The sequence below is a fragment of the Sciurus carolinensis genome, chromosome 12, assembly GCF_902686445.1.
Source record: "Sciurus carolinensis chromosome 12, mSciCar1.2, whole genome shotgun sequence".
Lineage (NCBI taxonomy): Eukaryota > Metazoa > Chordata > Mammalia > Rodentia > Sciuridae > Sciurus > Sciurus carolinensis.
In genome coordinates, this window is record NC_062224.1 from 82,929,908 (window position 1) to 82,945,051 (window position 15,144).

Here is a 15,144-nt window from a genome sequence, read left to right on the forward strand (position 1 = left end):
ACGAAGTCACCAACATAGTCAAGGCAACACAAGGTCAAGGGCCCCACGGGAAGGACATTCCAGGGCAGGAGGCTCTCAGGTCAGGGGGGGCTGGTGTCCTGCGGTGATGTGGAAGATGCCCAGCTCAGTCGTTATACTCATTCCACACAGGGACAGTGTGCAGAAACCGATCTATGACTCTGTGGACACTTAATCACACCATAGTGGGCAGCACCACAAACACGCGTGACCAGCGAAGCAGTGAAGATGGGGAGGAGGGAGACCAGCACAGAGTCCCACTTAGGTGCCCGTGACACCACAGCATGGCTATAAAAAGGCTATAACAATACTGCACTGGAGGATGTGGGCTAGCAACACAGAATTATCTCAGGGATGGAGAAACTACTGGGAAATGAGCCAAAGTTCAAAGAAAAAGAAAAGAACATCTGAAAAATCAGAGGTAAAAATCAGGGCCACCATTTGGTTAAGCATCTATTAAGGGTCAAGCATTGTGCTGACAGTTCCCTCTACCTCAGCATTGTGTTTAACTTCACTATAAACGTGGGGGTATTAACCCCATCTTTTAGCAGAGGAAACGGAGGTCAACAGACTTGCCTGAGATCCTAAGATCATTAAGTTTTGGGTATTTAGCACCAAAACTCATGCTCCTATTCTAAATTGCCAGTCTGTCTAAAGTTGGAGACCCTGCTTGTCCCTGCTTCTTTTTTTTTTTTTTTTTTTTTTTTTTTTTTTTTTTTGGGTGCTGGGGATCGAACCCAGGACCTTGTGCTTGAGAGGCAAGCATTCTACCAACTGAGCTATCTCCCCAGCCCCTTGTCCCTACTTCTGACAGGCAATTTTTGGAATATCTTCCTCACGCAAACCAAAGAAAACCAAAATTGGAGGACAAAGGAGATGAAGGAGAAAGATATTTTTTGTCTTAGTGACTGTTCTGGTGACATCTTCCACTATGCTTTACCCTTCTCATGGTCTCAGCTAAGCTTCCATCTCTCCTTGGTGGTTATTAGGTAAGCTCAGACCCACGCTGGAGAAAAAGAAGCTGGCAGAGGAATTAAGAGGCTCCAAAGGCATCTCAGCTGGATTCTTAAGGGCATGGAAAACTTGCTGAAGAGTCAGGGTGACGCAGGGGATCATTAGGATCAAGAAGGCTGGCGCTCAAGGGGAGGTTACAAAGAAAGGTGGTCAGCTGCAGCAGGAGGAATTGACATGAGAATGTAGGAAGGAGCCAGCTGGTGGCTTTGGAAGCCACTGTTCCCAAGCGAGGGTACCTATTTTTCTTTCCCAGAGTAGACACAGGAACCAAGACAAAGATTAAGTACTGTATGAAACTCCAAATGGTGGAAGCCGAGTGTCTCTCCTTGGATGTCGTGGGACAGTCTCTTTCACCACGGAGGCACGGATCCTTCGAGAGCATGTCCACCCTCATGATGCTCCGGTTACTCTTCCTGATCTTGGGAGTGGGGGTCTCACCTGATACCTGATCAACCTCAGAATCTGCCAGATGCTAAAGCACACGTCTGCATGGATTCAGGAAGAGCCTCCCACATGGGCCCATCTGACCTTCACCCAAGGACAGCTGATCCCCTCCTGCTGTCTCGAAAGCTGTGGTTCAGAGAGGGCTCATGGGTCTCTGGGGGCACATGGCCAGCAGGGACATCAGGAGATGCTGCTGCCTCAGCCATGTCGATGTTAAAAGTCCAGTGAAAAATGGCTCCTGACTGTCTCCTGCGGGAGGAAAGGTCACGAGAGCTGACATTATTGTTCCCCTCTGTCAGCGCTGTATGGCAGCAGCATGAGACAGCTCAATGAATTAGATACATCTGAGGACCTTGGCCAAAAACAGCTTTTAGGGGCAGCTGGATCCTATACCCACACTGCTTTGCTGCCTCTGATTCTCAGAACTGAGAACCAGAGACTCCCAGGGCTGCATTCCTAACATCCCATCTATCTCCCTGGCTCCAGGAATGGCTGACCAGACAACTCCAGAAGACGAGAAAACTCTTTGTCTACTAACATTTGATACTTCTCACTGCCAGGAAATGTCTTCCACAAATCTAACTTAAATCCTTCATGCAGCAGTTGGGGCTTTGTTTTTCTTCGCCAGTCTTGGACAGATTTGTTTCTCTAAAAGTCCCCCTGTGTATACTTCTTCCTATGCATGTGCCTGCCTTTCTCTCCCTGTCTTCTTTTCAAGTTCTCTGAGTCCCTCTTAACTTCAGAGACAGATGAGCTACACATGACACAGTCAATATCACTCCCTTCCCTTTAAAGCCAGCGATGTATCCGTTTATGTAGCGTTGGTGATGTGTCCGACACCTGGCTAGGAATCATACATCTATTAGCCTGGTTAACCTTCATGACCATGCTAGGAGATCATTTGTCAGGTGAGGAAATTAAAGTTTGGAGGCATTAAAGGACTTGCCCAGCATCACTCAAGATATGTCCTGGAGCCTGGGTTTAACTCAAGGTGATCTCCTTCTAAGTGCACACCTCTCAGCCAGCTGCCCTCCTAAGCGGTCTCTCTACTGCTCAGCAGGTCGGGGCATCTGGTCCATGTTCAGAGGCTTCCAACTCACTGACTCATCGGAACAAAATAGAAGTATGGGGTAACCCTCCAGGAGGGACATGCCCGACTTCAAAGCCCAATAGAGAGAGACCCTGGGCATCAGCCATTGATGTCTCTGTTCAGCTCCCTGCATTCAGGGAGGAACCTTCTCTTCCTTCCTTTTGCACTTCCTGTTTCTTTCTAGAATCACTGGCCTCGCTGTCCTGGGTTCAACATGTGCTTCATTTGGATTTTATATCCTTTCCAGCAGCTTCATACTTGGGTTAGGCCCTGTCCTACCCTGGATTGAAGACAAGGGGCCAGTCTTCATGTGAGCTCTTCGGAGCTTTGTTGGTGTCATCGTCCTGGGTGGCTCTCACGAATTCCATTCATTTTTTTGGTAATATCAACCACTGGTTCCATATTGGTTTAAGTGGCTAGAATCACTCAACTTTATTCCACTGATAAAAGCACATGTTTCTTTGCATGGTCTATATAAAGCAAGGAGCTTGCACCAGACAGTCTCTAGGTGACCCTTCTGACTCTGATCTACTCACATTCAGAAAACTTCCTAAAATAGGTTATAATAGATTAGAATCCATTTTAGAAGAAGGCACATTCCATATTAGCACTCTGGGGCTCTTGACACAATAGTGATTGGCCCCATTAGTTTGAAAACAAACAATGCCCAGAATCCAACCAAGGTCCCCTGCTTCCTCAGGCAGTAAATTTCTTTGGCAGACTCTCAGTGCTGTTCTAGCTGCTTAGTGCCAAGTTGGAGCCTCTACCTCTCTCCCTGGCTCTCTTGCCCTCATCCCATCCCCCACTACAGACACCAATCATTGTTTATACTAGCACACCCTAGGATGAACACTTTCTATCTATTTGAGCCCCCAATGACCCCCTTGGGGACTGGAACCTCAGCCTCTGAGGCATAATTGATGGGGCACAGCTGTCTTGCAGAGCCAGCAATATGATGATTCTTCTGGTTGCTCAAGGAAAAGAAGAGATTCTTACGCCCCAGTGATGTGAAACTCAGGTGCAGAAATAGCCAATTCCCCTATCAATCAAACTCCGCAACGAGTTATAGGATGAGTTAGACACGTTTCATGCAATCGTTCCATGCCTGGCAAGTGTGGGCTGGTGGAACAGGATTTGCTTGCACTGACAGTAGAGAAGAGTCACAGGTCAAAGAGGACCATGGATGGGCTGGCTTCATTTATACTCACCTGCAACACTGAGCTGGACTCTTACTCCCACTTCCCAGTTGGAATTAAAAGAGACCTGGGGTCTAGCTATGAAGTAGTGCTCCCAGGAACCAAAGCTACGCTGCACAGCAGACACTTCCTGTGTAGACACTAAAAGCTGTCTGTGGTCTTTTAACTGCCAGCAGGATCCAGACTTCCCATTTCTTCCTCACTGTGGGTATGCACCTATTCTCAGGTCCTCTCCATCCATCCACCACTGATGCCTAAGCTTCTGCTGGAACCTCCAAGGAGCTCTTCTGAAGCCCTACCCTGGGATGAGTCACCTGCTGGGACAGCCACCGGAGGCCACTGGAGGCTTGCACATTTGGGGAGGTCACACCACTTCCACGTGAGCTGCCTCAGACTCCCGCACTGACCTGACGGGCAGCATCCTGAGGTGTCACCTTGGTACCCTGGCCTGGCCAGCTGTCACACCTGCCACCCAGCAGGAGTTAATGACATGGTATCAGTCAAGTTAGGTGTTAGGACAGGCAAGGTTACTCCCAAGGTTACCGCCACGACTCACCACTGTACATGTCAGGGTGGTTTCTTAAGGACGAGTCATTATAGGGGTGGTCTGCAATAAACAAAAGAGGGTGAGCAAACGGAAGGCCACGGAGAAGTCATGGAGGCATACACGGGGACAGAGAAACAAGAAAGCGAAGCTACGAGACCACCGAGGAGAGCGCCTGTGGTGTGCACAAAGGCGCTGGGAAAGGGACTGTGCTCGCGAAGGACAAGCAACACAAAACAGCTCACAAAGGAACAGAAAGGTTAAATCCTGCAAAAGAAGGCAAGAATAAAATGAGTTTTTTTTTTTTTTTAATTAAAGAAATTAGGCTTGAACTTTGCTGGGTCCTACTATGTTTCGAACAGATGAGATAAGGATTAGTGGCATTCGGTAGCAGTCTCAGGACCAACTTCTTGTCAGAGTCCTCAGTTCCCAAGACTCCAGAACAGACCAGCTCTTGGGGCAGCTGAAGAAAAAGGAGTGTTAGTGAGCTCTGGGGAAAAGAGCGACGTCCTGCTGGGGCAGAAGCTAAGCTGCAGGGGAGGGAGAGGTCAATGCGGGAGGAAGACAGGCGTCAACAGGCAGGGGGACAGAGGGACCCCTGGCAATGCCTAGCAACAGGCACCCCCTAATCTGGCCAGGTGGGCATACTGTGATCTCTGGGATACCCCTGGGGAGTGCTCCAGTGTGGTGGGACAGTGTGGCTGAGGTCCCAGCTCTTGGATTAGAAGGGGATCTTGGGACAGGACAGGTGTTCAAGTTCTACACCTTGGGCTACACTGCAGACCCGAGCTCTGTCAAGCGTGTTGGGAATGAAGACATTCCTTAAGGAGCAGGATCAGTGACTTCGGATTCAATGTGAAGTCACTAAAACTCTAGGGCCTTTAATCCTCAAGAAAAGATCTTTGAAACAGGACACACAAACACGCCAGTGTCCTTAAGGAGCTTTTCACTTGCCATAACCCTCCGTCCCCTTCCAGGGTTCAAGTTTTGACAGTCCCAGCGGGGGGGGGGGGGGGGTGCGCCACTGACTGGAAGCTAAGCAGACGGCCTGAGCAGCCCAGGACACTGTCCAACTGCCTGGGGAAGGGCAGGTGCTGTGCCAAAACATTTGCATATTTGAAGACAGATCAAATCCCATTACAACTAATTATAAGAGGGTCTGCGAGTTCTTTTCTGGGACTGGCACTGTATCCCCAATCTGCCTAACAGCCAGTAGGAAGATTTTCATTATTTGAAACTACCTCTTAATATGGGTCTGGTGGCAAAGGATCTAGCCTGTTTGGGAAGCGGGCTCGGGTGTATCTGGAGCCCGAGGTGGGAACAGATCTGCAATGGGGTGAAGGGGTACCAGCGCAGGTGTGGGCTGTGACTGGTCCTGGGAGGGAACGCTCCCTTCCTCTCTGCGGGGAGGATGGTGGCACACACAGATGAAAGGGCCCCTTCTTCCACGATCCCATGCCACTGGGTGAAATGAGCCTTTCTCTTTCCAGAGGAGTGACCCACATTCACAAGCGGCCTCATCGTTTTGGCTTCTGGAGCAGGGATGAGAGATTCAGAGAGACTTTCCGACTCTCCTGAGTCTGTCATTTAGCTGTTAGGAGGGAGCTTGAATGCACTCTGGTGTCTGCCTCTGGGGGACCCTTCTCCCTCCTTATGGTGCCTCTTAGATGCCTGTCACAGAGAGGGCAAAGAGGGACAGGTGTATCTTTGTTAGCCTGACTCCACTGGCTATCTTTGTATCCAAAAATAGATTTTAAAAATGTTTTTCATTTTATTTTTGCAATGCTGGAGGGCCTCCCACATGCTAGGCAAGTGCTCTACTGCTAAGCTATGTCCTTAGGCCTGGAGTTTTAGATTGTCTAGCATTTTGTATTATATATCTTCCTTTCCTGCCTTCAATGCAATTAATTAAAAAAAAAAGTATGATGAGATTTATTTCTTCCCAAATGGGCAAACTGTGGACAGACTGCTTTGCCTCCCACCCCCAGACCTGGTTCTGAAGGTACAAGAAAAAGCCTGTGTCCTTCCCAGACAGAAAAGTCAAGAGAGCTCAACTGTGCTATTTAAAGCAACTGTGCCAAATTCTGGGCTGGCTCAGATGCCCGGAACTTGCTTCTAGCCAGAGCTGCCCCAGGAGAACTCCAGGAAGCTGACATGGTTCTGTTCCAGTCACCTCGAGGACTTCCCATCATTTGGAGGAAAGAGTTTTCAATGGAATAGAGGACCCAGAGATGAAGCAGAAACAAACATCCTTCACATTCTTGGGTAGAGAAAACGATATTTCTGGAAAGTTCCACTTCTAATTGTTGCTCAAACCTCTAAGTGCTTGATTTTGCAGAGTGGTGTTCCTCATCACTTTTATCTCCTGGCTTCTGCTCAGGATGGCAGAGGCTCCTGACTCTGGCCCAGGAGCAGCAGGCTGATCTCCTGCCTTGCTGGGGCCAGGAAAAGGCCCGAGAGGATATGTAAGGTTGACTCAGAAAGCGAGGGGCTCCTGGTGGCCCCGTCTCTCCCTTGACTCCTTCCATGACCAGCCCTGTTCTGGCTACTGAGGTCACTTTGAGGTCCTGGGCAGATCATACTGTGCTCCCCAGATCAGTCAGGTGGCAGGCAGTTACCCAAGGTGCATTGAGAGGACACTGCAGACAAGCCAACTTTCTTCTCCAGAGGGTGCCCCTGGACCTGCATCCGGAATGAGAAAGCCAGGAGCGGGGAGCAAGCGGAGCGAAGCTGGGTCACCCTGCCAGGGTGACACCGGGCTCATTGCTGGGTCTCGGGCAGTCCTGTGGGCTGGCGCAGCACAGGTAGTCAATACCCACTGGGAAGAAAGTGCCTGCAGAGGCAGGAGGCGAACAGAGGAGAGGAAATGGAATTCAAAGAAAATGAAGCACAGAGAGAGGGAAAGCAAGCAAGAAAGAGGGAGGAAGAGCAGAGAGGAGCAACGTAAAAAAGAAAAGGAAGAAAAGAGGAACGAAAGGGAAAAAAGGAGGAAAAAATAATCATGAAGCGACCTTCTGACAGATCCACACTCTGTCGTGGTGGAAGTGGCTGTGGTGACTCAGAGCACCTGTCCCCTCACCAGCAGGGAAGGAAGAGATCTCAGGGGTCAAGATCCCGCTTGTGCTGATGAGCTCACACAACCCTTGCCCCAGGGGCACCCACCCATCAGGGCATCATCGGCCTCCCCGGCGGGCTGCGGGAAGCCAGGGGTCACCTCTTTCCTCCGACCTGTGGAACACGCCAGCACTCTCAGGGTGCTGGTGACCTGGTCTCCCCACGGGCCTCGCCATTCACAGCCTCGCCAGCAACATTCACAGCACGAGTCCAACAGATTAAGTTCTTTTGGGGGGGCTCTTTTGGGGAAGGCACGTGGCACAGCCATGGTGTAAACCAACTGAGTCAACTTCTAACGTCCTGAGCAAGCTGAGGATGTTGTAGCAACAACTCCAGGCTGACTTGTCCTTGTCATTCTGACTAAGCTTCTCGTGTCCCTCTGTGAAGGGCCACCAACACTATCATGGGTCAGGAAATACTGACTTGCTTTTGTATCAGCCAAGCAGAATCAGGGAATAAAAATGAAAACAAACAAAGCTTAGACATAAATCTGCAACTTAAAACACAAAGAGTCCATATGGTTCAGCAAACATGTATTAGAGAATCAAACTATTTATTTTGGTGTGTCCACTCATTTTAATATTGTATGTTCTGGTTTTCTTCTACAAATAAAAACAACCAAGCAATGAATAGAAATAAAAGATATAAGCCAAGTGCAGGAGCAGGATGCCTGATGATTACTTCAAGCAGTGGTTCTCAAACTCTGGGGACATCTGAATAACCTGGAGAGCTAAGGACTCAGCGGCCTGGGGCTGTCAAGGTAGGACCAGGCTGCACCTTAGTGTGTGACTCTGGCTCCCAGCAAAGTTTGAGAAGCACCAAGTTTGACTCAAGGCTTCAGAATCAAGAGACAGTGTCTAAGGGCAGCTGCAGTGGTTCCAGCACAAGGAGCAGAATGATTTCCAGGTCGGCCCCAGGATGAGTCTCCCCCCAGACTTAGGTACCTGGGGCTGGTGGGCTCAGTGGGCTCCCTCCTCTGGCCCCAGCCCCAGGTGGGGCCTTCACTTACTGGTGAGGACCTTGAGGGTGAAGGGATTCTTCTGCTGGATGGTGTGGGTGAAGTGGAAGCGGGCATTGCAACTGTAGTCCGTCTGCATGTCCTGCAGCATCACGTTAGAGAAATACAGGTCCCCGTTGTGGCCCTGGGAGACACGTTTGTCCTGGGTGATGGGCTCCATGGCTACAAGGAAGCAGAGGAGCGAGGAGAGGTTAGTAGTATGGCAACAGCAATCATGGGCAACAGTGTGGAGACTGAGCGTTACAGGGGTCGTTACAGGGGTCGGGGTGGAAGCTGGACACTGCGGGCTCCAGTCCTCTCACCTCCAAGGCAGGGCTGATTCCTGCAGAGGACCAAGAGTCCTGGGTTGCACAGCAGTGAGGGAAGAGCCAGATTTTAGATCCAGACCTGCCTGCCTACCATGCCCATACTCTATGGCTGCATGTCTCCAACTCCTGTCCATGCCACAAAAGATTCGGCTGACCCCAAGGCCAGGTGGAGGGGACACAAGCCTTTGGATGCTCCTGGAGTCAGGATTCAAATGCTTTCACTAACAAGGGAGCATCTGAGGGCAGGGATCATGGCTCATTCATCTTTGGTCCCAGCACACTGGGGCTCGACAGGTTGTGGAAGTAAATGAACTTGAACTTGGCTGTGTTGCATTTAATAAAAATTTAGCCAGTCATTCAATTATGTTTTATTTATTTTTGTTTTATTTATTTTTTCACTCCTCAAAAAAAAGCAACTTCTGATTATAACTGTAAGATGTGTACCAACTGATGCAGTCTATCAATTTTAAGAGGTTGAAATACAAAAATGTGTGCTTTTTAGAAAGAATGACATCAGAGGAGTAGCTGAGGATTCAGACTATATTATCCATATCTTTTTGAAGCACTGGTGTAAAAGCAAAAGACCAGGTTTCCAGGTGGTGAGTTCTGTTAACATCTACTTAAGGCTGATTACTTCTAGCAATCTCCTTCTTATCCTCACAGTTGTTTCTGAAGTCGTCATGTCTTAAAGCACAAGGTCAAGCTGGGCATGGTGGTGCATGCCTATAATCTGAGCAGCTCTGAAGACTGAGGCAGGAGAATTGCAAGTTTGAAGGCAGCTTCAGCCACTTAGCAAGACTCTGTCTCCAAATAAAAAATAAAAAGGGCTGGGGATGTGGCTCAGTGGTAGAGCACCCCTGGTTCAGTCCCCACTACCACACGTAAAAAGCACAAGGAGATACCAACTTTTGCACAGTAGGATGGTCAGCTCCTTGAATTATTCCTCAGAGATTTGCTATAGGCCTACTATGTGCAGGTACTGAGCTAGGTGCTGGTGAAAGAGAGATGTCCTCAATGAAACCCAGTCTAACAGGAGGGACAGCAGGTAAATAAGTAACTGCTGTGCAGTGTGGTGAGTGGAATGTATTGGGGGTTAGGAGAGAGACTGCAGAAAAGGGCAGTCCCCTGGAGGACTTGAGCTGAACCCTGAATGCTGTGTCCCATGCCAGGCAGAAAGGACAGAGGAGCTCAGAGGTTTCTCAGTAGCTGGAAGAGTATGTGCTAAAGGTTAAGAGGATGCAGGAGCTCATCTGGGGGTTCAAGGGTTCAGGGAGGAGGATGGGAGAAAGGCTAGAGAGGCAGAGGGACAGGTCAGGATGGGGACCAAGTTGCCAGGGAAAGGAGTCGCCCTTCTGAGGTGCACTGAAGGGCTTGAAGCATTTGAATGAAACCATCAGAGTCTTAGGAAGACGAGGGAGCCTGTCAAGGAGAAGGGTCATAACCAGGTGACAGAAAGTTGATGGTGTGTGGGCTGGGAAGAAAAGGGGGCCGTGAGGTCTGCTCAGGAGGTGGCATGAACACAAGCTGGTGATGACCGTGACGTGGTGGACGAGGAAGGAAAGTCTGAAAGGGAAGTGACAAGACGACCCACCTGCCTGCTGCCAGGCAGCTTGCCCCACACACTGCACTATCGAGGAGACAGGGACCGTGACTGAGCATGAGGCCATGCTCACCCCACAGAGCAGCTTGCAAGGCTGCCGCCTTGACATGGCAGCCTCTCCTGGAAACTGGCGGGTAGGAACTGAGAGAGGGACCAAATGCCGATGAGGGGCAAACAGGTGGGTGGACATACAGACTGATGGACGGACAGATAGGGAAGGGAGGGGTGGGAGGAGGGGCTGAGGAAGCAGAGAGGTAGGCAGGAAGGTAGGGGAAGGAAAGCCAGGGAGGTGCACAGAGAGCAGTCCTATCTTCATCTTTATAATGCACCCCCCCCCCAATTTTAATTGAAAATGTGGAAAAAAACAGGTCCAGAGATGTTAAATGAGCCTCTGTCCAAAACTGAGCCCCAATAGTCTCTGAATGCTGCTAGCCAGTCCACTGATCCAAACACCCTATCTCCCCATCAGCCACTTATCATTCCCCCACCTTCCCTTTTCCTAGAAGTGTGAACTGGAGTAAATGCAGGTTGACCAGATTGAAAGAGAAGACTTGGTATCAACTGCCTTCAATTGCCTGTGGAAGTAACAGCACAGTGGCACATGCCTGTAATCACAGTGACTCAGGAGGTTGAGGCAAGAGGATTGCAAGTTTGAGGCCAGCCTCAGCAATTTAGTGAGGCCCTAAGAAACTTAGATCAAAAATAAAAAGGGCTGGGGATGTGGCTCGGTGGTTAAGCTCCCCTGGGTTCAGTCCCTGGGACCATAAAAAACTAAATTAAAAAAAAAAAAAAAGAAGAAGAAGGAGGAGGAGAGGAGGAGGAAGGAGGAAGAGAAGAAGAAGGAGGAAGAGGAGGAGAAGACGAAAAAAACTGGGTTCTCCTCCTGGTTGCTCCTTTTTCTCTTGCTCTTCTTCACCTTCATCATCACCAATATTACCAAGAACTTCCTGTGTGTTTGGCCTGGTTCTAGCACAGTAGATATGTTTATCCTTACAATAATCTCATCAGATAAATATAATGTTAATCCTGAATTTTCTAGAAGAGGAAACTCAGGCCCAGAGATGTTAAGCAACTTGCTCAAGGTCACAGGGTTAAAGCAGCTTCTCTATGGAGCTGTGTTCTCAGCCATGTGGCCGCTCTGCCTCTGCCTCGCCCAAGTCTGGGGTCCCCGGCTTTGGGCAAACCCTCCCGTCCACACCCCTGCCACTCCCCTGAGCCCAGACACTCATGCAACAGCAGGCTCCCAAGACTCACAGCTGCTCATCCAGAAGATGACTGGGGACGGCAGGCCGGGTGGGGGGTTGCACTGCAGCGTCAATGGGGCGCCTTCTTGGACCACGACAGGGTCCAGGTTTTCCTTGGGCCACAGGGGAGATTCTGGGGAGAAAGAGACAGGAGGGTGAAGAGAGGGTGACGGCTGGGCTGGGACAGGCACGTGAGCAGGGGAAACTGGAGAAGGAGGGAGGCCAGAGAGAGGGAGGGGCCCTTGGGAGGAGGAGGGCCTTTGGTCAGAGTGGACGCCCATCTTCAAAGGTCCTCTCCTTTCCCCTCCTCCTATACAGAGTGGCTGGTGAAGCAATGGTGGACTCTGGTCCAGAAGCTTCCATGCCAGGGCATCTTTCTGAGCTGGGGTGGACCCGTGGAGGGCACCCCACAGCCAAGGACAGGGCGACCCTCCTAGGATGACCTTCCATGTTGCTCCCCTTGTACCCAAGAGCGAGCATGTTGGCCCCGTCCCATGGAACTCACTGGACACTTGCAGGCGGATCCTGTTGGACAAGGCCGTGCCAAATTTGTTGCGGGCAAAGCACTGGTATTCCCCCTCGTACTCCTCGGGCCGCCCGCCGCTGCGGAAGTCGATCACCAGGGTCCCAGACCTCCTCCTCATGGACACCCGGGGGTCCTTGGCGATGTTGAAGAATCTGCTGTTTCGAGTCCAGTGGAAACTGTGGACGGTAGGGGGCGGGGCGGGCAAGTGTTTGGCTGGGCTGGGCTCCAGGTGAATCTCAGAGCCCTGGGTCCCCCACAGGTCTCTCCAGGGCAGCGCCTGGCATTAGTGTTGTCACCCAGCTGAGGCTGGGAATCATGATGGGCACTCAACTAGACTTTGGGGGATTCTGATCTTTAAATACGTAACTGAGAAGTTGGTGGGGATTTTGATTTTTTAAAATCCAGAGTCAGCTCTTCCTTCCACCTCAGGATATTCTACTGGGAATGCAAACTCAGATTCATGTTTTACCCAACCCCAGTGCATCAGGGGGCTAGTGCAGCTCCCCCCACCCCAAAGTTGTATAAAGGAAGTGGCTTAGATCATGTGTGCCCGGCTCAGTGAGTGCAGAGGAAGCACTGGCCACGCCGGGGAGCCCTGGAGGGACTGCTTAATAAAACCGAGCCCTGATCGGAGCACTAGAAAGCCCCTCTGGGCCTGGGTTGTGGCTCAGTGGTAGCGTGCTTCTTGCTCTGGTGGTGTGTGAGGCTGGATTCATCCCCAGCACTGAGAAAAAAAATGAAGGAAGGAAGAAAAAAAATCCCTCCAATTCTCCAGGCAGGACGTGCATGTCAGCTGTAGCTAGGACCTTGTGTCCTCAGCGGCCCATGACAGAACCAGTAAAAGCAGGAAGCAAGCAGGAGCAGCAACGGCTGCTCACTGTCCTCACGAAGGAAGGAAGGGGAAAAGACCAAATCTCAGAGGCATGGCCACCAGCGTCCCGACTGGCCCTCTGGGAGAGGGAGTCCCTGCTGTTTCCTGGCTCAACACTCTGGATTAGACTATCTCATGCGAACCCGAGGTCTGGAACAAGACAGACTGCCTGTCCTCTACCTCTGCCCTTCTATTCTGTCTCTTCTTCAAGTCATGACACCCACCAGAGGCTGGACAAGAGCAGTCTTTTGACCGGTATCTGCTGATATCTCATTTGGTCCTAATGAGCACCCTAGAGACAAGCTTAGCAGAAAAGACTTGAGATAGCCAGGAAGAGGAACTTCCCATAAGCTGAACATGGAGTGGATGACAGTAACACAGGCAGTGGGTAGAATGTGATGCTGAAAGTCAGAAATCTTAATATATAGTCCTGACTTTTCGTCATCAATAGAGAGAAGCCACTCAAATTTTCTATTCCCTTTCCTTACCAAATAAATTTCCCAGTTACCTAATTTGTACTTTCCACCTAGTAGGTGCCCAGTGGGTATATTTTCAGTGGGTGAATGCAATTGTTCAGCTGCCTCATTTGTCTTAAGTATCCCCAGGTCCAGAGTTCAGGCATGGTGTAAGCACAGTCTTTACAGTCCCCGCTCCATCCACTCACCTGGGGGCAGGGTTCCCCTTTGCTTCACACTCTATCAGGATGTTATCACGGGGGTCCACGATGTGGTCCTTCACTGACTGCTTGGTGATGGTTGGGGGCTGGGTCACTGCAACAGGGCACACAAGGGGCGATCAGAGCTGCAGGGACCTGCCTAGGTCTGGCTTGGGGAATGGCTTCAGAAGCCACAGGCAAGCAGGCAAGAAGATGCGGAAAGGACCCTATTCTAGAGACCCAGATTCTTCAGGAAAGAAGGTGGTGTCAAAGGCTAAACTTAGGAATCCTTTCAAGAAGATTCCATAGTCTCTCAAGAGAAGCTGGAAGTCAGGTTTTGGTTACACCCAGTCTTATATCCCAACGACTAGCACAGTGAACAATGCTTCTTGATAAATGTGTGTTGAATGAATACAGGAACAAAAGCAGCTACTTTTCTAGAACTCAGGGGCCATGGTGATTCTGGACCCTGAAGCTCAACCAATGGTCAAACCATGGTGAGAGAGGAATTTAGTCCCAGAGAGCTTCCCAGGGACTTGTCTATGTGCCCATGGGCCAGATCCTCCTCTAGGTCAGTTTTCTGCCCTGGGTCCCATGGCAGCCTCTGGAGTCTGCAGGAGCAGCTCAGCTTCCATCCAGGGGCCCTCTTCTGACCCCCCGTTCCTCTCCTTGCCCAGCAAAGGAGGCTCCAGGTAAGTTCTTCCTTGCTGTGTGGTTAGGCACCTCCCTACAGGACTCTGGTATCAAGAAGCCCCTGCAGTAGTCCCAGAAGGCCCAGTGGAGAGGCCTCTGACCCCAGGTGTCTCCTGACCTGGCCTTCTCCCTCCCACTCCCAGAGGCACAAGGAGGAGAGACACACGGGGACTTACGCTCATTCTGAATGCTTGCTGTTAGTTCCGGTGGGTTAGCATTGTGAGGGGGAGAAAAGAAGAATACTGTTATCACACATGACAAACTGCCAGGTGTCCTCATGCCCAACATGCAAGGAGAGGGGTGAGGTGGACCTGAGGACAGCACTGTGCCATGGGGCTCTCCTCCCAGCAGCACAGCTTGGCTGGAAGAGCCAAGCAGTGGGGAGCAGACCCAGGGAGGCTTTGTAGAGAAGGTGGTGCCTTCCCTGGAAGACCAAAGCCCAGAGTGGAGCAGAAAGACCTGCTCCTGATCAAGGGAGAGGCTGCCAGAAAAGTCCCAACGTCCAGAAGAGACAGCGTTGCTTGAAAGGCTCTGAAGATGCTTCCTGGCCTCTGATGCCATTGAGGGAGGTAGATTTCTTGGTTGGCAGTGCCAAGGGGAGGCTGAAGGCAAGACAGAGGTGCCAGGAGAGGAAGGGATCGGAACCACTGCTACAGGGCAAAGCCCCAGGTGTGGAAGCCCTGAGGGCCTAGCAAGGCCCAAGGCCTCACTGCTCCCCTGTACCTGCTCTTCCACCCCCAAAAGCACCTTCTCTCTGCTCACTGTCTCCTCCTTTCCCATCCTTTGGAAAACATTAGGGACAGGTGGAT

At 50.7% G+C, this 15,144-nt stretch overlaps 1 protein-coding gene across 16 annotated transcripts in view; it reads right to left on the bottom strand.

Moving 5' to 3' along the window:
- Positions 1–15,144, bottom strand: part of Nfasc (neurofascin) — a 180,251-nt gene that overhangs the window by 53,698 nt on the left and 111,409 nt on the right. For 7 of the 16 annotated variants that reach the window (XM_047520248.1, XM_047520253.1, XM_047520257.1 and 4 more), the window contains 6 exons: positions 14,512–14,529; positions 13,652–13,757; positions 12,096–12,292; positions 11,601–11,723; positions 8,430–8,600; positions 4,319–4,369 (listed from right to left, as the gene is read on the bottom strand). In XM_047520248.1, coding sequence (XP_047376204.1) covers positions 4,319–4,369; positions 8,430–8,600; positions 11,601–11,723; positions 12,096–12,292; positions 13,652–13,757; positions 14,512–14,529 — 666 coding nt within the window. The remainder of the gene's footprint in view (positions 1–4,318; positions 4,370–8,429; positions 8,601–11,600; positions 11,724–12,095; positions 12,293–13,651; positions 13,758–14,511; positions 14,530–15,144) is intronic. The other 9 variants (XM_047520262.1, XM_047520260.1, XM_047520259.1 and 6 more) reach the window with 3 other exon arrangements.